The 20,842-nt window shown below is 36.0% G+C and overlaps 1 protein-coding gene across 1 annotated transcript in view; it reads right to left on the reverse strand.

Annotated features, from left to right (window-relative positions):
• Positions 1-20,842, reverse strand: part of CNTN1 (contactin 1) — a 206,715-nt gene that overhangs the window by 48,906 nt on the left and 136,967 nt on the right. Inside the window, exons 4-14 of the mRNA XM_088055395.1 lie at positions 16,771-16,900; positions 15,388-15,560; positions 13,335-13,430; positions 12,011-12,217; positions 10,661-10,757; positions 10,324-10,505; positions 9,038-9,162; positions 6,880-6,997; positions 5,531-5,681; positions 4,932-5,059; positions 2,152-2,327 (exon numbers count right to left, since the gene is read on the reverse strand). Coding sequence (XP_087911521.1) covers positions 2,152-2,327; positions 4,932-5,059; positions 5,531-5,681; positions 6,880-6,997; positions 9,038-9,162; positions 10,324-10,505; positions 10,661-10,757; positions 12,011-12,217; positions 13,335-13,430; positions 15,388-15,560; positions 16,771-16,900 — 1,583 coding nt within the window. The remainder of the gene's footprint in view (positions 1-2,151; positions 2,328-4,931; positions 5,060-5,530; positions 5,682-6,879; positions 6,998-9,037; positions 9,163-10,323; positions 10,506-10,660; positions 10,758-12,010; positions 12,218-13,334; positions 13,431-15,387; positions 15,561-16,770; positions 16,901-20,842) is intronic.

The raw sequence follows: 20,842 nt of genomic DNA on the forward strand, positions 1-20,842 counted from the left end.
ATATTCCAGGACAAGATTCACCACCCAGATGAATAGAAGCACCTCTTTTCCCCCCTGTGCAGACCATAGAAAGCTTGTAGAGACCAAGGTAGTCTGGAAAAGTTAGGGTAATTTGGTTTTGAAATGAAGCACTTTAATAAAGGGTCTAAAATAAAGGGTCTAAAATATTGTGGAGATAATCAGAATTTTGAGACCAAGAAGTCCAGGACCACTGGGTATGTGGAAGATGAAACAGGTAGCTGGAAACTAAATAGTATCAATGTTCTAAGAGAATTACACATTTTCTGAAAGCCTTATTTGGTCCCATATTTGTCAACTTGAAAAGCTTTGCTAGAAAGTGTCCTAAAGTTGGTATTATTTTCTCCTAAAAGAAAAAAAAAAAACAAAAACAAAAAACCACAAGTCGTTTATTTCTATTTTCATTATTTGGAGGAAACCCCAAAAGTATATATCAGTGATATAAAAATTTTTGTTTAACATGCTCAACACATGACCTACAGATGGAGAAAGATCAGGTTCCTTTCTCTTGCACCACAAACTCTTCTGATAAAACCATTTTTACCTTCTTTCCACACCAAAATAACAGATTCATCAACACTTTCAGTCTGTTTTTCTGTTCTACGGAACAAATTTCTTTGTGTGACATCTGTCATGTAGCTAAAAGCAATCAACTAAATAAAATCTGACACAGACTGATTTTATTTGCTCTTTTACAAGAAGTTTACTGGGGCTTTACTCTTTAAGCTCTTATTTTGTCTGATATTCAGACTCATTCCAGCCTTTAAGGACAAACTAATGCAATTAGGAGGCAATTCAAGCTTTTCCAAGTTATTCCTATGCAGTAATTACCAGAGTAGAATAAAGACCTGTCAAAAGTGTGACTTAATAGCCGCCTGCTAGAAATGTTTTGAAAGATGCCAGTGTATGGAGAATAACTGCATACTTATTAATTCCTGAGGCAATACAAAAGACACTGCAGACTACTTACTACCCTGCTACTGAGTGTGGACATAGACTTCCAGGAGATTTATTACATAAACAGGTGTATGTCTTTGGGTTTCAATGTTTATCAGCTGATCTTAGCATACTTCTGCTGGCTTGTTGGACATGTTCTCTCACTGAAAGAGCTGCGTGGCTTCTTAACTACATCTTACAACTCAGCAAATGAGCGGGTTGAGGCAACTCTTGACTCCTCAAAGGGGTGTTTTGTTCTAAATCAGACTAAAAATAGTCACACTTTACACATCTTTTCACATGGACATAAACAGATACTAAAATTAAAAAAAGGAATCTCTTGGTCCATGGAAAATCAGATAGTATTACCAGCCTATGAGGCACTGGTACATCATTTTGAACACAAAGCTAAAGCTAAACGTGGTCCCTGGTGTTCCCAGACACTACAGCTACCATCAACAACCTTTTCTTTCCATAGCCACAGTTTCTTTTAGGAGCACAAAAAAACCCCAGGTATCTAAATGTATAACTGTATAACTTAAATCCAGAATAACAGAATAAATATTTACACAAGTAGGCAACCACTTGGAGGTTTCTGAATATTAGGCAAATCAGCATGTGATTAGACATAACAAGAAAGGATTTCTAATAGAGATATTAATTTTAAATAAATCTGATAGAAGACTCTAAAAACATAACCATACATGCAAATAAAAAGGAACTATGATTGTTCTATGTGCCAAAATGAGTGCCTTTGTATTAACTTGTTTAGCCTTCACATAAACTGTTCTTCATCAGTGTTTACAGACTGTATGACTCCTACCCACCATCTGTCCCAGTTTTGTGCCAAATTCCAGAAATGTTGATGAGAAAAACATGGTTTAGTAAAAACGAAGGCATATGCAAACTTTTTTTGAGGTAATTTGCACCCTGTTTACAATCAGGCTATCTACTTACCAGCTATTTTCACTAATAATCAGAGTGGGATTTCTCTGTGGTACTAAAACACTTACATCAGTTTAGATATATGATTTCAGGTGTCTGCCTGCAAGTGTCTATTTATCTGTAAGGTGTCTGAATTGTAATTCTATTTTATGTTCTTGGCCTATTGGACCCAAACCAACACAGAAACGGCAGCTATTAATGACAAAGAAAAATAGGTTTTTATGTATTAAATAAGGATCTATAGTATCTTACCATAACATTCCGTTCATAATGTTCGTGTTCTTTCTCAAAATCTATTACAAAGCCATTTAGAGACCAAATAAATGTCAGGTCTAATGTGGGATCATGGGATGCAATGCATTGCATGGTAGCATTCTCTCCAACGGTGACATCAACATTCAATGGAGCTAAAGTAATCCTTGTAGCTTCTGTGAAGTTAAAGACAAACATGGCAAAGTCCAATAAATAAATGTTTATTCAAATATAAGCTCAGCTCCATAACTGTTTGATCATACATAAAGCCACTCCCTCAAAGTCTGGTTTACATGTTATTCATACAACTACATTTCAAAGGACCAAACTGAAGACAACAAAGAAAACATTTTACACCTAAAATACCTGACTTCTTTTTAGCTGTTTAAATCTCTGAGTTAAATTACAACTATTTTTATTCATTAACTATGTCTTAAGTAGAAAGAAGACACATGATGAATCTTACGTGACTGGTGTTGTGTTTCTTGTTTCAATTACAATATTTCCAATGTTTTAAAACTTGTCTCTTTAATGAATGAAAAGTTCTACGTGGTTAGGCCAAGTCACATTTTCATTAGAGCATTGCAGGTATTGTGATCTTAATTTATCTACTGAGAAGCAATATAATAGATGCATAACAAATTGTGTAAATAGCTACATGTGAAAAAGAAGAGAAAACAATACAAAAAAAAAAAAAAATATGTGCATTCCTCAGCAATGTCTCATTATTACAGGAACAAAAAAGAAAGCGGACATCTCATGACACTTGCTCAAGCTCACATACATGAAACTCATATAGCAAATTAGCAACTATTCTGGAAGGAACTCACTGGATCAATGAGACTTTTCCCCTTTCTTACAATTATTATCATAAAACAAAAAGCCACAGAATAGCTTCCTTATGCTATGACATGTAATATCTGTCCCACCAATATGACAGTGGTAGTAGGGTATCAAAAGTTGGAAGACAATAGCCATGAGAATTATTGCCACTAGTTAAAACCTAGGCTTGAGCCTCCTCCAAGGAGCACACTCCATTCCATCTTACACGGAAAAAGAAAATATCCTCAGCAAACCCAGTACTTTATCAATCTGTCTCAGAAAGAAATCTTTCACTAGATCCTACCCTAGTAATCTAAAACCTGCTTAGTACCGAGACTATGAGGATGGCACAACTACTGCTGCCTGCTGTATGGAGCATCTCATAGTACACTGGAGCAACCTGTTAACACCTGGTCTCCAGGGCCTTACACATGGACACGTGCTTAGGATACTATCTCCATTCCAGTGTGGTGGAATGTGTGCTCCACCAGTACTAGCATCACTCTAAAAAGCTGCTGAAAGAGTGGGCCAGTGGCAGGGAATGAACAGCATCTGGGAAAAGCCATCAGAGTTTGCAGCACCTGTCAGAATCAGATTTAACTTTTTAATTTCCTATGTGTGCAATGTCTGATAAGTTTTATGGGCCATACAATGTGCTAGGGAATGCCAGTTTCAAAGCATTCTTCACCAGCCCTCATCATTGCCCACAATATGAAAATGATTTTGAAATAAGTCAACTGACCTTTCTGTTTCTGCTGTGATGTCTTTTACTCTTGGTGTTCATTTTTAGAGGAATCAGAGCAGAAGTTTTCAAAATTTAAAATTTCTTTATACTAGTCTATAAGTACATATTGGTTTTTGTTTCACTGCACGAATTTAGTATGCAAATATTCTTTCTGATTTTAGAAGATATAACAATTAAGGGGCTGGATATATTTATTTACATAAACTTTCAAAATAATTAAATGCCTGAGGGTAATATTAAGATATATGAAGCAGCAGAACATAAAAAATAACTGCAAACATCAAAATACAGTTTTACATTTCATTTGGTACAATAAATTTGGAATCTATCAGCCAGAAAATTGCTTTCATATGATGCTACAGACTAATTCTTACGTTAGCACATTAGCATTGAGCTGTCACATCCAGCATGATTCTGGTACAGAGATTAAAAACCTATTTGACAAATGTCTCTTCCACTGTCAGTGGTACTTGATAGATGTAGGTGTTACAGAATGCTGTCCATTATTTAGTTATTTGACATCAGATTTAAAACACACACTTAAGTGTATCAATACTCAAACCGTACATAAAAATACTAATAAAGGAAGATAATTTAGAAGTGCAATAATATGGATATATGCCTTATCTCACAAATTTCATACCTATTTCTTTAACAGCAATGCTGTCTCAAACATACTTATACCACCACAACCACCATCATCACAACACCAAAACCACCACCAAAACAAACAAATTAAACCAAACCAAACCAAACCAAACCCAACTAAACCAAACCAAAACCCCTACAAAACAAAACAAAACAAAACAAAACAAAACAAAACAAAACAAAACAAAACAAAACAAAACAAAAAACCACTAAGAAAGGTCAGCATATTACTGTGAGTCATGGCCCCAGAATTACACCTTATCATGAGTGCTAAGCTACCAAATAGAGTGAACACATTAAAATATGTTGATTTAATGTATCTTGTTTAGCAATCTGTTATGGAAAAATCAACCCTGAAAATTGAGATACAGTGTTAGAACTGATGCAAACATACCCAGTTTCAACTGAGCAATATGCTTTAAAAACATCAATTCATTGTTAATGAGCAATTAAATTAGAAAGATGTAGAACAGCTTGAAAAAGTAGTGCAATTCTGGAACAAAAATTAGTCATTTTGAATTAAGGGATTCTACCCATAACAAACTAATGCAATTCTGAGGCTTACCTGTCATTTCTAGAACACCAGTACTATTGGCTTTTCCTCGGTTATTTTCTGCAAAACAAGTGTAGCGACCTTCATCCAGCTTTGTGACATTGATAATTTCCAGGCTCCCATCATCCCAGATACGTATGCTATGGAAAGTGTAAAAAATACACTAAAAGAAATTAGATTTTATATTAGAAAGCAATGCTTCCTGTAGAACTGTAGTAAGTGAAAGAAAAAACCACAAACATAATTTGAAAGCTCACATCTAATTACTGGATTTATAAGCATGCCTGCAGTAAAAAATATTTAAAGAGACTGTGGCATGATTAGATGTCTCAGATTGCTGTAACAAGAGAATGTACTTCTATTCACTTGTACTCATTCAAGTATTTTTCTTAGAGTTTTATGGTACAATTCAATTCTTAAAACAGACTGGGTAAAGTTGGATATCCTGCTAACTCTTTGAATCCATACTGCCAGCAACATTTTGGCATACTATTTTCATGGAGCTGTACATTCCCCTGTTCCTGAAGTCTGCAAAATGGAGTATCATCCTAGATAGATACATAAGGTTACATTTTTAAGGCTCAAAGGATTCACTAACAGTCCATACTAACCGGCTCCCATTTACAAGCAATTCTGTTCCTTTGCTCCAGGAGAATTTTGGCTTAGGAGCAGCTTTGGGCTTGCATTCAATGATTACACGGCCTCCTTTAGCTGCTAGGATTTTCTTCTTCATAGGGTTCAGTTCAAAAGTAGGAGGTGAAGCTGAAAGCAAAAATTAACACAAATACTACTGTTAGTGGTTTTAGTGCAAAACAGAATTTGTTTGCAACATACAACAAATGAAAGAACTACTGAATTGTTTACAAATGTTCATTATTCAGACTAGTGGAAAAATATTAATGATACAGAGATGCACTGGGAAGTACAGGGTGATCTACAAAAAACACAAAATATCATTACATAGTTCTGTGCTGTGTAACACAAGAGGTTTCTTTCTATTGATTTCTGAACTTTCATCTGAGTTTAATCTAACAAGATCAAAGTCCACTGAAAGTTCCTCCCTTTAAAAAAGGCCTTTTGATCAGCCCTAATAAAATTCAGATTCCTGGAGATAAATTTCTTTAACAAGTTGTTCACTCAATCATAATTCCAAAGAATAGTTTGGTTTACTTTTCAGTGGTTTTAATCCTCTCTACAAACTAAAATTGTGCCTTTATTCTTTGTGGTTTTGTTTGGCCAGCTGGTTTTAGGTGCACTCTCAGATGTACAAGAATATTGAGACGTGACTGTCATGAGCACCACACTTATGTCTCTGAGACAGATCCCTGCTTATTAACTTGCTCTTTATTTGAAACCAAATAAAAGAAAAAAAGCTTTTAATTATTTTGCATCTTGGCATCTTTAATCATGCCAGAAAGTGTGTGCACAGCCTGAGGAAATAAGGCTATTATTTCATTACAGAAGTACAGAGCAAAACTCTGATGAATATCCAACACTGGATTTTGAAAATGCACATATAAAAAGTGCTCATTTTGCGTAAACCAAGCTGGTAGTGAGTACATAGCAATGGAAGAACAGTGTAGAATGAAGCACTGTTGTGCAATGGGTTGGGATTAGCAAAAATGAAAATGCTCCTTAACCAGTTTTGCAAGCTTAAAAATGTAGGCTGCAACTCTGTGTGCTTCATATAACTTCAGCACTATGAGTTCCTCTGAGGAGGAACAGCAGGGAACAAGTATTATAAATACAAACAGAAAACATGCCCCACAAGCTGGAAAATTTATTCCTCAAGTTGTCAAAAACCAGCTAGAGAGCTCAAATAAACTCCACCTCACCTAGACTGAGTGAGAGTCCTTAACTTCATCCTCACAGGAATCTGTTACCAAAGAGTATTTGCAAATATGTTTACTTCTGTCTTACTCAACCCTGAAATAGTAAATAGAGAAATAGTCCCACTGACCCACAATCTTCAGTTCAGCATTTGCGTAAATAATTCCGTGCATGTTTTCTGCTATGCACTGGTACATGCCGGCATCGTCAAAGGTCAGACTTTGCATTCTTAGTTCACCTTTCCGGAACTAAAACACAGAATTGAAAAAATAACAAGATATTAACATAAACTACATCAGCTGAAGAATCCACACCCATCCACATTCTTTCTTTCCGCCCCCCCCCCCTCCACCCCTTCCCCTTTTTCAGTGACATTGGGTTCACCTTCTTTTAAAGAAAGATTCATTGTCATTCAATACTTAAGTTTCTGGAAAAGGCCTAGGTGAGTGTCAGTAGATAAATTTACTCTCTAGTCCCCTGTTATCATATCAGTGCAAACACTACTGATTCAGAAATAAGAAACAAGGAATTAAATTAATTTTATGCCCATAAGCTTTGTTATGCCATGCTTACTGGCTAGTACTTTCTGTTGTTACATCATTGTTACAGGAAAAAGCCAAATCAAGTCCCAGTGAGATGGGAGTTTTTCAGGAGATTCCTCTGGGAGATAGTACAAATTATTTTTTATTACTTTGTTTTAGTAGAAAAAGAAAAAAACAGTCAATCAAAATAGCTAGTTAAGGTGGGATATTTTGTAAATTACAAACCGATGTCAATCAGTTTTTGAAAGATCATGTTAATGTATTCTGTTTTTTATGTGAAAATCAAGCTGAAAGCTTTAACTCTTGTATGTAAGTACATTGGAGTGCATGGAGCAGTGGAAGATTAAGAGAATAGTACTTAGCTGAAAAGAGAAATTAAAAGAAACATTTATCTGACTGTTTAATGTGAAGATGTTTTAATCAGATTTTATACAAGGAATCTTTGTTGTGCACTAAATGAAATGCCTAATTACTAGTTATCTGATTTAGAAACAAATTATATTTTCAAGGCAATTAACGTATTTCTGCTATCTTCCATTTGGAAATCATCTTATCATAGTAACACACAGCATAATCTGGTGTATTACTGGAGACTTACCCACTGCGTTCTGCAATCCAGTATGCAGACTTTGTTAGTGAAAGCCAAGTTCAGTGGGGACCAGCAAGTAACTCACTTGTTAAATTATTTGTCTGCAAGAACTACCAAAGCTAGACAAAAACATTGTTTTTCCCTGGTTTAAGCCACCTCCACATATATAGGAGATGGTGATATCTCTGTTTTCCCTCCAACATCATACATTTTTCTTAAGATATACAGTCAAAAGCCAAGCTGCCTCACTGTCTTTTTTTGTTTGTTTGCCAAGATAAGGGTCACCACAGCTCAGTAGATGCAGAGCTGCATTGTGCCTTGTATTCTCTTCTTTTTTAATGGCTTCTCATATAGTATAAGCAATAGACTTTGATTATACTGTTGAAATGCCTGAATAGGTTTTTCTCAGAGAAGTTGTGAATGTCTCATCCCAGGAATTGTTCAAGGGCAGGCTGGAAGGAGTTCTGAGCAACCAGGGCTGGTGAAAGGTACCCCTGCCCATGGCTAGAGGGTTGGAACTAAACAATTTTTAAGACATCTTCCAACACAAACCATTCTGTGATTCCACGGTTCTAGGACAGAAAATCTACTTTATCTAAACCAAATATCCAATGTAATAGAATTAAACTATCAAATAGTACTTCTTTAAAAGTCTTTTAAACATCACCTAAACATTTGCAACACTCTGTGTCTAGAAATAAATGTGAGAAAATACAGGATATAGAAAGACTACTGATAATTTAAAAAATTATCTTTATTGTCATATGTATGACTATTTTGACATATTTTTAAAGAGACATTCATGTTTAATGTGGTAAAAAGGATTAATTTTAAAATGAAGCTGATAGACATTTTTTATCCAGAGTGAAGAGCATTTTACTTAAACAGGCCTGGAGAAAAAGGGATATCCACCTCCTAAACATGTGGTCAAAAGTTAAGTTCATAATTCAAAGCTGAATACTAAATAGCCTGAAGAAATAAATGAATACTGAGATGCAACTTTAAAAAATAGATTTAATGCCTCATGCAAGTCGCAACAGCAAATATTTGGACCATTGTAATTAATTTTCCTTTAACCTTTTAATAATGCATGCTTCAAAAAACTGTTTCCATGAGCAAAGCACTCAAGCCTGTGTTACCTACATCAATACACTCACCGAGGCACCATTCTTCAGCCACCTAATTGATGGAATAGGTTTGCCCGTAGCTACACAAGGCCAGTACAGGTCACTGCCTATATCCCTTTCTGTGTCATTGATATGTTCTACCCACTCAGGAGCAGCTGCAGAATAAAATACATATGACATTGTAAATACAGCACATACAGATTTAATTAGCATTATTTTGTATTAATTCCACTGCTTTTTCCATGATATTTAAACAGGCCTCTCAAATGATAACTCAGCAACGCACCGGCACAAAAAAGAAATAAGGTATTTTTTTGTTTTGTTTTGTCTTACAACATAGATTCAAAAAAAGCTTCAAACTATTTTTTATGAGAAGAAAATATGGAATTGAAGTAATAGTTCCTGAATGACAAAAGACATAAGATATTACCATGTATATTGATCTGTAGATTATTCAGTGTGGAAATTACTCAGTAGCACTGTGAAAATGATTGTTAAATGACATGAAATTGTGCAAAACTGTACGTACTGAAGGGATCTCCAAGAAATTATTCTCATGGTCCAAAGAGTATATGTATGAAATTAATATTGAAAACAGTCCAGTATATTTGCATTTGCTAAGCAAACAAACCAATTTATTAGCTTTACTTATTATAAGCAGTAACAATTTTCCCACACTAATTCTGAGTTCTAGCACTTAACTGAGGATCCCAACTCAGAAATCTGTACAGCCAATGAAAGAGACATAAATCTTCTGAGGGTGGTTCAGATGTTATGTGTGACCTATTCATGTCATGATTTCGTGGCATAAACCTCAGACAAGAAGCCAAGTTACTTGGGATGATTTCATTATGAGCAATTGGTTACCTAATTTAACCAAATGCATAAAGGCAAGTGACGAAGGAGGAATAAAGAACTGTGCATAGCTAATAAGACAGAGAGCTAAGACAGAAAACACAAACAAAATGAAGAGAACAAGAAATCCTAACAAACCTAATGGTGTCTTTTATTCCCAGAAGTTCTTTCACTTCGAGTACTATAATTAATTTAATTTACATTATACTTAAGTATGCTAACGCAGAACTGTCAACTGTATCTACCAGTTATCATAACCAGACGAATTGAGTAATCTTCCAATTAATACATAAATATCATGCCTGACATTTAATGCAAGATTTTTGATGCTGCTCTATTAACTTGAACAGCAGTGTGTGAGTATGATAGTATGAATCAACACTGACATCAACTGTGAAAACAGATATTTCCAACATAAGTAAAGCAACACATATCATCAAGAATAAAATTGTTCTTCCTACCTTGTACATAAACTCTTGCTTGATGTTTATCTTTTCCTTTATAGTTTTCAGCTTCACACTCATAAAGTCCTTCATCTTCATACTGAATATTGAAGATTTTAAGAACTGCACCAGACATGCTTATCTCAGCAGAGGCTGGCAAGGGTTCAAGGTATTTACTCCATCTGAGTTCAGGAACCGGACTTGAAAAGGTACAGTAAAGTACAAATCAGCGTGTTCAAGAACTGGCGGTTAAATTGCAGACTACAAAAAGAGCATTTGATCATGAAATATGTATTTTCACTCCCTGAAATGTGAAAGCAATTCGTGCTGTACAATAACTTTAAAACACACTTACTTTCCAAGAGCAAAACACTCCAGTGTCACATTTTGCCCCAGGAGAGCATACGTGTCCTTGAACTTCACCTTGATATCAGCAGGATATACTTTTGCTCCTAATATAAAAAAAAAAAAAAATTCTAAGAAAAGGCATGTCAGAAAGTTATACAGCTATTAAAATTTCCACAATTCAATAAAACTTCTATTAATATTCCAGACAAAATTCTTCTTTACCCTGAATAAGTAGCCTGTCAATTCATAAAGTCTGACTAAGCACTGGACTTTTACTAGTAAGGCATAATTGTTTTACTCAGCAACTAGTTATCTTTCTCTGGATGACAAATCCTAACATTTTTTCCAGAATTTCTATTTGCATTTGAAGCATGATGATGGACTCTGTGTGTGGGTAGACAAAAACCTGTCTGTTTTCCACGGGTTTTTTACTTGATATAATATTTTGAATTATTTTGAATTTAAGCTCAATTTTATCTCAGTAAGGGTATGAAGGAGCTAGAGCAAGCACATCTGCAGTTTAATGAGTGCACAGGGATGTAAATGTAATCAAATTTCCCTACTATCAATCCCTGTAGGAACCCTCTTGCAGCTCTAGATGAAGATGGCAGTGTGAATACCAGAATATTTGGTCAAAGATCATTAATTTAAAATTATATGCATTCAATCAGTAATATGCAAAACTGTACAGATAAAAGGGTCACTGAAAAATTGATAATCAATTTATGAGAATTTAGTGACTGACAGTCTGAAGTGGCAAAGGGAATTTGGTTCCTATTTGGAAAACATGCAGTTCTCCTGAAGAAATGGTGACAAATAATCCAGTAACACAAAGCCACAGAGGTGTTTTAGGAGATTGACCGTGAGACACAAAGCTCTTAGGCCACCGTTGGATAGGAAGTTTCATCAAGGGAAAAGGATTATCCTCTTTCACGGGGGATTTTCTGGGGGGAAAAAGGTAAATCCTGAAGCTGCTCATCAACACTTACATGAAGTTTCTGCTTTACAGCCATACTCCTTTGAACCAATGCCAAGACTAGAAAAGATATTGAAGATTTTGGGATAAGATCAGGGGCTTATCACATAAAAGAAATGGGAATTCTGGGAATAAGAACTCTGTTCTCAGTGATTTGGAAAGAAATTTGAGAATTAATCCATGGAGATTTCTTTCAGTAAGTTTGCACTGTGGATGGGAATGATTTATAGTTTTGCATCTGAAATATCAAGTAACATTGTGCAGTAGCCATTATAACTTGCCATATAATTCCCCTTACAGAAAGAAAACTAGGTATGAACTAGGAAAATTATAATACAAACAGTTAAAATGCTCTGCATAGTATTTCCAATAAATACTTACGATCAGATTGCGGAATAAGTGGAATAAATTTACTGAATACACTCTTTGTTATCGAAGGGCTGGACACAAAACATGAGTAATTGCCCTTATCTGATGCTTCCACATTTGCAATGTAGAGATTGCCATTTGTCTGTGACACAAATCGTCGTTTATCCAAAGCAATGAACACTGGGAACTCATTTAGAAGCCAGCGATAACTGAGGTCATCTGGAGGAAAATATTTTAGTCAATATTAAAACCCAATACTATCAGCTACTTAAACCAAACAATACTGTCTGCATATAAATAGAGTCTGATTTCTAGGTTATAGATATTTTTTTTGGAGAGGCAACTATGTGAGAGAAATTTATACATCTTTATGTGTATATTTATTTTTACATATCGATTTACATTTATATTACTGTGTCAGCAGCCAGCTCATTCCTGTCTACACTGAACACTGGGGCACTGCTGCTGTCAGTGCAGGCTACTGGGGACCTGTGCACACCTTGTCCTGGGCACAGCCATCCCACAGGAACTGGAGTGGGATGGAGTGGGATGGGATGGGATGGGATGGGATGGGATGGGATGGGATGGGATGGGATGGGATGGGACGGGACGGGACGGGACGGGACGGGACGGGATGGGATGGGATGGGATGGGATGGGATGGGACGGGACGGGATGGGACGGGACGGGACGGGACGGGACGGGACGGGACGGGATGGGATGGGATGGGATGGGATGGGATGGGATGGGATGGGATGGGAGAGGCAGCTGGGTCTTGACCTTACGCATCTAAGAAGCTGGGAAATTTTCACCAGTCTTATGATTTAGACAAAAACTTAGAATATTTTAACTAGTAATATGTCTCCCTTCTTCAGTTCCTTGCAATGCTTAAACTGAACATGACAACTAAATCATTATTCCATTTTACAAGGTGGAAGAGATGCTAACAGCCGATTTCATATCTCATGATGGAACTCCAGATGCTTGAGATTACACGTATGATCCCTGCAGAGCTCTTCAGTAGCTAATGATGAGAAAAAGTCGCTTCCAGAGAATAAATAAGCTCATCTCTGACTCTCTGGGGGTGCTTCTGCTGTTCCATGATTTCAATAGAAGCCCATGATCATAGCAGTTGAGGTGACTTTACTAGGTGGAATGAATGGGCAACATATGGTCAATGACAAACACATTCAAAACAGAAACCTAACCTAAGTGGTGCTTCTCAAGCAGCACAAAAGTTACTGTTTGAGTAAATAGAGAGGTCACTTGCAAAAATAAATATTTATTTATCTTTTACTCTTGAGACATTGAAAATGAAGCACTTTTAGCTGAATTACCTGGGTAGTGGTAAGGAGGCTCACAAAGAAGCACTGCTCCAACACCTTCTCGCACTTTAACCTCATAACGTTCCTCAGGTGGAAAGGGATCCAGATCTAATTTTTAAAAAAGCAAGGGGAGGAGAATAGGGTTTTTAAATACAGTAACTTTTTATTATTATCATTACTTTCAGTCCTGTAGAAATTAGTATAGAAATGCATCAATACATAGCAAATAGAAACTTGTTGACCCCTAATGCCAGTTTTGCTTATTTGTCATTACCAAATTATTTTTTATTTCACATTATTTTTGTCATCATAATTGTAAATGCCAGGGGAAGGAAAAAAGTGATGCAGACCTTATCCCTAAGAGTAGTTAGGTTTAAAATATTTTAATGAGTTTCAAGGCACTGCATCTATAAAGTATGTACAGTATTCTCAGATGGACTAATTGACAAAGTATATGAGAGAACGTGGGTTTTGTTCCACAATTTCAGTAAACTTGACAGCAAAACAAAATTACAGCTGGTCAAAACTTTTGAACTCTTCTAAATGATGGTTGACATTTTTCAGTCAGTTTATGCATAAGCAAAAGAAAAAAAATACACTAAAGATCAGACATTTTTTATAATAATTTTAGCAACTATATTCAGTTCTTTAGAAACAGTGATTGTAGAAAGAAATGTTTTTATAGATGATCATTAAAAAGGAGAAAGGAAGAAATACAACAGTATATAGAAGAATGAAAGCAGGTGCTTTTTTTAACAGATATGTATCAGTTTTCAGATATCTTTTCACTATTCCTTACCTCTTTGCCCTATTTTAGTTTACATATTGAAATATTGTATATTAGGGTTCTGTTCAGCATAATTTTTCAGTACACTATCAACATTCAGCTCATGCAGCAAGTGAACCGGAAGGCTCTGGAAACATGCCTCAGACTGTTTTGGTTCTATTTTTTTCATGTATTAGGTTTATTGGTTTAATTTTTCTATCCTATTGACTATTCGGGACTGACACGACTGAAGCCTGGTTGAGGTATAAATAAATATTCCATAAATGGAGTGTTGATGTTTTCTCCATCAAAAGGACATAACAACCTGGCCTTCAATTTTTTTCTAGAAGATACACTAGGTAAATACAGACTAAGACTTATCAACGATGATTTGATGCACCAGCTCATCACAGCTTCTGACTTTCTCTAGTATTTGTGGTCCCACATTCTCACAACTATCAGAAAGCTGAACTTTTCAGTACATGTTTGATCTTACACAGCAAGGAATGAATTCTACTTATGGAGGCTGATTAAAGACAAGGGGCACCAAACCCTCAGTGTCAGGGCACCCAGGGCTTTGTGAATGGACCCCAGTTAGAGTGGATTCCTTTTTTGGGGGATTCCCTCTTTTGCCCTCTGATGATAAAATATATCTGGGGAGAAGGTAACTTAAAGCAAAATCAAACAAAAATCCCAAACACTGTCTTAAGTCCATAAAATTTTGCATTACTCTTCATTTAGTACATCACTTTTTAACAATTCATGTATTTGGTGATATGCAGTTCTGTACATGTACATGTCTTCACAAGACTAGCTCCTGACTGTCAGAAGCTGACAGAAATTTCCCCCAGAAGGTTTTTTTCATTGTAGCCTAGGAGTGAGGGCATACTTTACTATCAAGTGCTGTTCATTCCTCCTGCAGTTGTGTTTGCACTACACCTCATCACCATATGCCCTCACTTGAGTCTTTCATCTGTGACTATTTCCCCTCAGGTCCTACCATGTTTTTAAAAGAGTCTGGACATTATTATCTCCAGATCTGGCTCCATGAGTCTCTTCAATTAATAATTCAACAATAACTCACTGGGAAGGTTGTAATGTTATGTCAGCTGAATGCTAAATATAAAATGCTTACAAAGTTAGTTTGTGTCAATCTCTGCAGACTAAGGCACTTAAGGTGCTGTTTTTACAGAATAATACATATACAGCACACGTTAGCAGAATACACTGCAGTGTAAAACATTGGGCATTCCTAGCTAATCATAATTTTTCTATATTCTGATATAAACAATGGCTTACATCCAAAACTCAGAGTGGCTTCACTGCTTCTGACAGTTCCAAACTCATTTGACACTACACAAACGTATTTTCCAGCATCCCTTGATTTCTCTGGATTACTGATAATGAGTCTGCCTCCCACCATACTGTAGCGCTCCTTTGTTAAATCAATATCCCAGTTGTTGAGTTTCCACCTATTAAAAAAGAAAAACCAGATGTAAGATTTGGCCCCAAAAAGCAAACCTGGTAAAAAAACATGATGTGAAAAATAACTTATAAATTCTGACAAACTATGCAGGAAGTTATTAATATACTTCTATACAAGTTTTAAGTTTTCTTTCAGCAAAAGGCACAGATTTGAAGGCCAGAAATCTTTTAAACATAACAGTGTCAGTTCTTCCTTCTTAGAGATGTAACTTAGTTTGTTAAAACATAGTTGTTCGCCAAGCAGTAAGAGATACTTGTGATGAGTGTGAATGAGCTGCCACCAATCACATGGATTTTAAACCTATCTCAAATAAATATATAAGGCCAGACTGCATAAAAAATATACTCCCTCTGCACTTTTAAAGTATGGAGTAATGAGAGACTTTTTTAAACCTGCTTCAGATAATGAAAATGTTTTATAAAACATAACGTGCCAGTAAAGTCAGTGCAAAAACTGTGGCATGCTTCATTTAAGACCTATTTACTGCTACTTCAGTAAATTGCTGGACACTCTTCCCTTAGTTACAGTAAAACCTCACACCCAATACAGTGAATTACGGTAATTTTCACTTAAGAAATTAAGACGTTAATTGGCGGCCCAGTTCCGATCGATTTCTACTCGTTTAAAGGAATGTTAAAAACCACGGAGTGGGTACCAGGACTCATGATTTATATTTGTGTCTATTACTGCGCCCACAAGAGGGAGCCCGTTACCTTAGAAAGGACCTGCCTGGTTCCTGTGCACAAATCGCAAAGCTGAAACTTTAATACATTTAAAGATCATCAAATCATTTCCCCATAAATATTTTCTTTTTTCATAAGGTAAGGTTAGGCATTAGTATTTGACAATGATAACACACATACCACCTGTTCATTCACTATTGAAGATGTACCAAAATATGCAGAGTTCTCTTCTTTTTTTTTAATGGTCACTTTTTTTTTAGTTTACATATGGATCAGTGTTTCCTTCAAAAGCTGAAAATATTTAACATAATATTGTGTATTTAACACTGATTAAACATTTTGGCAAATCAAATCAAGTTTGAGTCTTTCTCAAAAATTGCATATCTCCCCATTTTTTCCTGCCTTGAAGACTTTGCTGCAACCTTGTAAGACAGTAAATCATTTAATAACACAATCTGAAATAGCTGCTGAATCAAACATGCAAGATCTGAAAATCAAAACAGGAGATGTTACCTGTAAGTAGGAAAAGGAACTGCTCGAGCTCTGCAGTTCATTGAAACTTGTCCATCTGAAGATTCTTCTGGATAGATGGTATCAATAGGTTGCTCTTCAAAAACAGGTCCATAACCTTTGTTTCCTTCCTCTGAAAATAGAACAGTTTCAAATTAATCACTTTTTAACTAGCAGTCAAACTGAAGACAAACTTGCATCCCACATTCAAGAATCAAAATGTGAAGGCAAAATAGTGACTCACCCGAAGTTAAATTCTGTGTGCTTCAGCAAAACTGGAGCGGTATGGGTAACAAAAGTGCTGTCTGTCCTTCACTGACTCCTGCCTTCTGAGAACCAAAGTAACTCACATTCTGTTCCTCTAATACTACCTTTTGTGCCTCCCCGATGAAATTATTAGTCACTGTTTAGGCCAAATGTAGAGATAACTAGGAACTGAAGATACGTCCCTTAGAAATACAGTGAGACCAACTTACTTAACTGAAAAGAAAAAATTCTGATCAAAAAAGTCCACATCCAAAACAACTACTCATAGGTATTCCTTATCTTATAACCTAACCATCTGCAATGATTTTATGTATTCAGAAAGAATCTTTTTTTACATCAGACCAAAAAAACCACCTTATGTTTGGTATCAAAGCCAAAAATTACGTTGTTTCTATATCACACCTGTCTTTCCTTTTAAGCGGAGGTATGTATTAGCCTCTACACTCCAAAATACAATTTTTTAAAAGGTCCTACACTGAAAAAATGACTTGCAAAGTCAAGCATTTAAAGGTGAATAAATGTAAAATAGGTTTGAACACAAACTGTGGTTTGTAATCTTTATCCTTCATTTGTGGATGCTGTTGTAAAGTTGGTAGGGTCTGCCGACCCCTGCTGCACTCTCTTCTCCTTTATCTCCTCCAAGCATACAAGGTTGCTCTTTGGGGTCTAAGAAGCAAGACTAAGGGCAAAGGTGGAATATTCTAGGAAAATTCTTAGTAAATCTAGGATGTAACTGGGTTTTTTTTCCCTGCAAAAATGTCAAATATGCATTCTAGGTACAGAATGACTCTCTGAGGAGGCAGTGGATGCTCCATATAGATAAAATTTTGAGACAACATACTTGTCTAATTCTCAGAGGTCTCTACCGAGACTGAATTAACAGTATGGACACTTGTAAACAAATTCATGGGAGAACAAAGGTGTACATGACTGCTAACAGGTTCGCTTTTCCTTCAAGTTCAGAGCCTTGCCCCAAATCCTAGAGATGCCAGAGACTCGTAAAATGACTGCAAGAATCTTCTAATACAAGGGAAACAAAAAATAAACTTAATTTTTAACTAATAAGATCTTCAGAGATGGCTGAATAATTTAACTCAAAAGCAATGGTTATGGATGGAAAAATCCTAACTTTTTGCAGTAGTATCTGTGCTGACTATAAAAATTTGCTACATATATTGTAAGTTAAAAAAACCTTCTCAGATAAGTAAATAAACTGGCAATGTAAAGTATTAATGTTCTTTAATCAAATGATGACTTTGTACTCATTCCCTTAGAAGTCCTAAAGTTTGGTCCTAAAACATTTTAGACTAAATTAGACAGTTTTTAGGAAACCTATAAAAGAAGAGTCTCTCTATATACGTAAGGAATGTGAATTATACCAGTATAAAAATACTACATATGCATAAAACACTCTTTCTGCAGATATCTTTTTTATTGTTTCTAAATTCCCTGTTCATAGATGGACACTGGATTACAGCACTAGAAAAAGACTGCAGATAAAAAGCAAGTTCCCTTTCAACTTCAAATCTGGGGAAGAAAAGTCACCATTTCCCTTGAGGACAGCAGCAAGTACAGAAGACACTGTTACGCTGTGAGATATATGGTCAGGCAATTTAATTTAAAAAAAATTAATTAATGTAATGAGAATTGTTTCAAAGAAGCAAAGAAGAACAGCTAGAAAGGCAGAGCTCTTGAACAATGGTCTGCTTTTTTTCCATATTTTAAAGCACAACACAATGTAAAATTCTACATACTGCTAGACCAAAAGAAGAACTAATTTCAGACCGCAAAGTCAAGATTCATGTACTTGCTCAGAGACTGGAATGACTAAACCAGAAACCTGATGGCATGTTCTGTGCAGTGCTTAAATATGAATACAGAATATCAACAGCCTCTAGCAGCAAATAGACATATCATATGCAGCTGACTCTTCACCTTAGGACTCAAATAATGTTACAGAGCACTTAGGCATTTCATGGCATGCATTTTTAATGCTGCCAGCGCTATTAATTATACTGAGTGAACTCCTGCTTCTCACACCTATCAAATGTGCTTTATAAAGGCACTTCTGATGAAATCTATTATGAATTTGGTTTCAGGTATCTGTCTGAGCAGAATAAGATGTGCACACTGAATTTCAGGTATGGCAAACAATAAACCTTTCATTCTCAGACACAAGGTGAGCATGGACCAATAATATGAAACAGTACATAGGAGAAAAGAGAAGAGAAAGGGGTCATGAAAAGATCTGCTAGAAATGTTCACACTTTAAGTGAAGTACCATGACTGTGACAAAGTTTGGAGGGTGACGAAGGGAAGACTAAGAGTACAAAGAAAACCACCAGCTCACTGAAGTTGTTCCTACATGAAAAAGAGAAGTAGAGAAAGAAGAAGAAAATGGATATATTAGGCAAACTGAGGATGTGATGAAGAGCACATTTCCTATGTTTGGGTCCTGCTTTAGACAAGAGGATGGACTATATGACCTCTCAAACAGTGCCCTATGTTATGGGTAAATTTCTTGTGATTTGTATTTTAAACTGGAGCAGAAGCTATCACCTGACTATTGGAGGCACTCTTCAGTGAATACTGAAAACAAGTCTCAGACCTTTAAATAGTGCTAAAATGTATTAGGAAGTTTGTGCAAAGGTCAAGAAAATCTTTTCTCAAGTGATGAGATTATGGATCCTGTACAGGAATCTTTCCCTATGGAAGGTGGTCCTGTCATCCATTCTCTGTGACATTTTCTAATGAGTCCTCTTTTATTTCTGCTTCCTGTGCACCTATCTATTTCTCTGGCACTTAATATTGCCAAAAGTGCCTGCCTGAGACAGTCGTTGGGTGTGAATATTGATCTACTCAAAAGTGTTGTATCCAGTTACATATTTTAACATGAGAGAGGGACAAAGATCTGTTAACATGGTGCATGGCTAGATTAACCTTGAGTGCTAAAGGATGCTGAACGTAAGAGCCTTGGAGTCATTCATTATCAGTTTAACTAAGCTGTCAGGCCCTGCATTAGTCTTGCAAGACCAGAAACCATTTGATATTTAGAAGTAGATCTTGTACTGTTTTCAATATGTTAGAGAAATGAGGATCCACTGGTGTCTGAGAAGCTCATGCTCAGAAACAAGATGGCCTGGGAATGAGCCAAAGTATCTCTACCAGGTGTGCAGGAACATAAGCAGTGCACTTCCACATTTCTGAGCACTGTGATCACCAAACACATTATGGTTATTTATTTATGAGTGCCAAGCACTTGACAGTAGCATGAAATAGTCTTCTAAGATCCAAGCAGGGTTAAGACAGACAAGGTAAACATTAAGTATATCAAGTATATTCATCCACTTCTGTTTTTTTGAAAGAAAATTATCTCTCTTAGAGAATGTGAATAATTCTGTATGCTGTGATAAAAAGCTTTAAATAATGTAGATTCTAGTCCTTACTTCAGAAATGCCTTCTTGAACCTACTATTCTGGAAAATGTCCAAGCATGAATAATTTAAGGTTTGGGGGCTTGATTGTTTTATCTACTTCTCTCAATCATGTGGGGAAAGTTGTACTTGGCATTCATGGGAAGCTTATGTGCTGATGCAGTGATGTGTTCATGTTAAAACACTTCATAATGTAGCATCATGATGATGGAGAAGAGAGGGGCACATCATAAATGTAAGTCATCAAGAGGCTAAAGGGAGATCATTTACCAAGAGCCAGCCAGCACTCAAACAGAAAAGGTAACCACTCCAGCACTCTCACTTCATATGATATGAAAGACTGTTTTGGGGAAGGCTGCCTCTATCTTTCTGGAC

The sequence above is a fragment of the Pseudopodoces humilis genome, chromosome 5 (genome assembly GCF_049639895.1).
Source record: "Pseudopodoces humilis isolate 2021_Gansu_Grassland_sample_001 chromosome 5, ASM4963989v1, whole genome shotgun sequence".
Taxonomy (NCBI): domain Eukaryota; kingdom Metazoa; phylum Chordata; class Aves; order Passeriformes; family Paridae; genus Pseudopodoces; species Pseudopodoces humilis.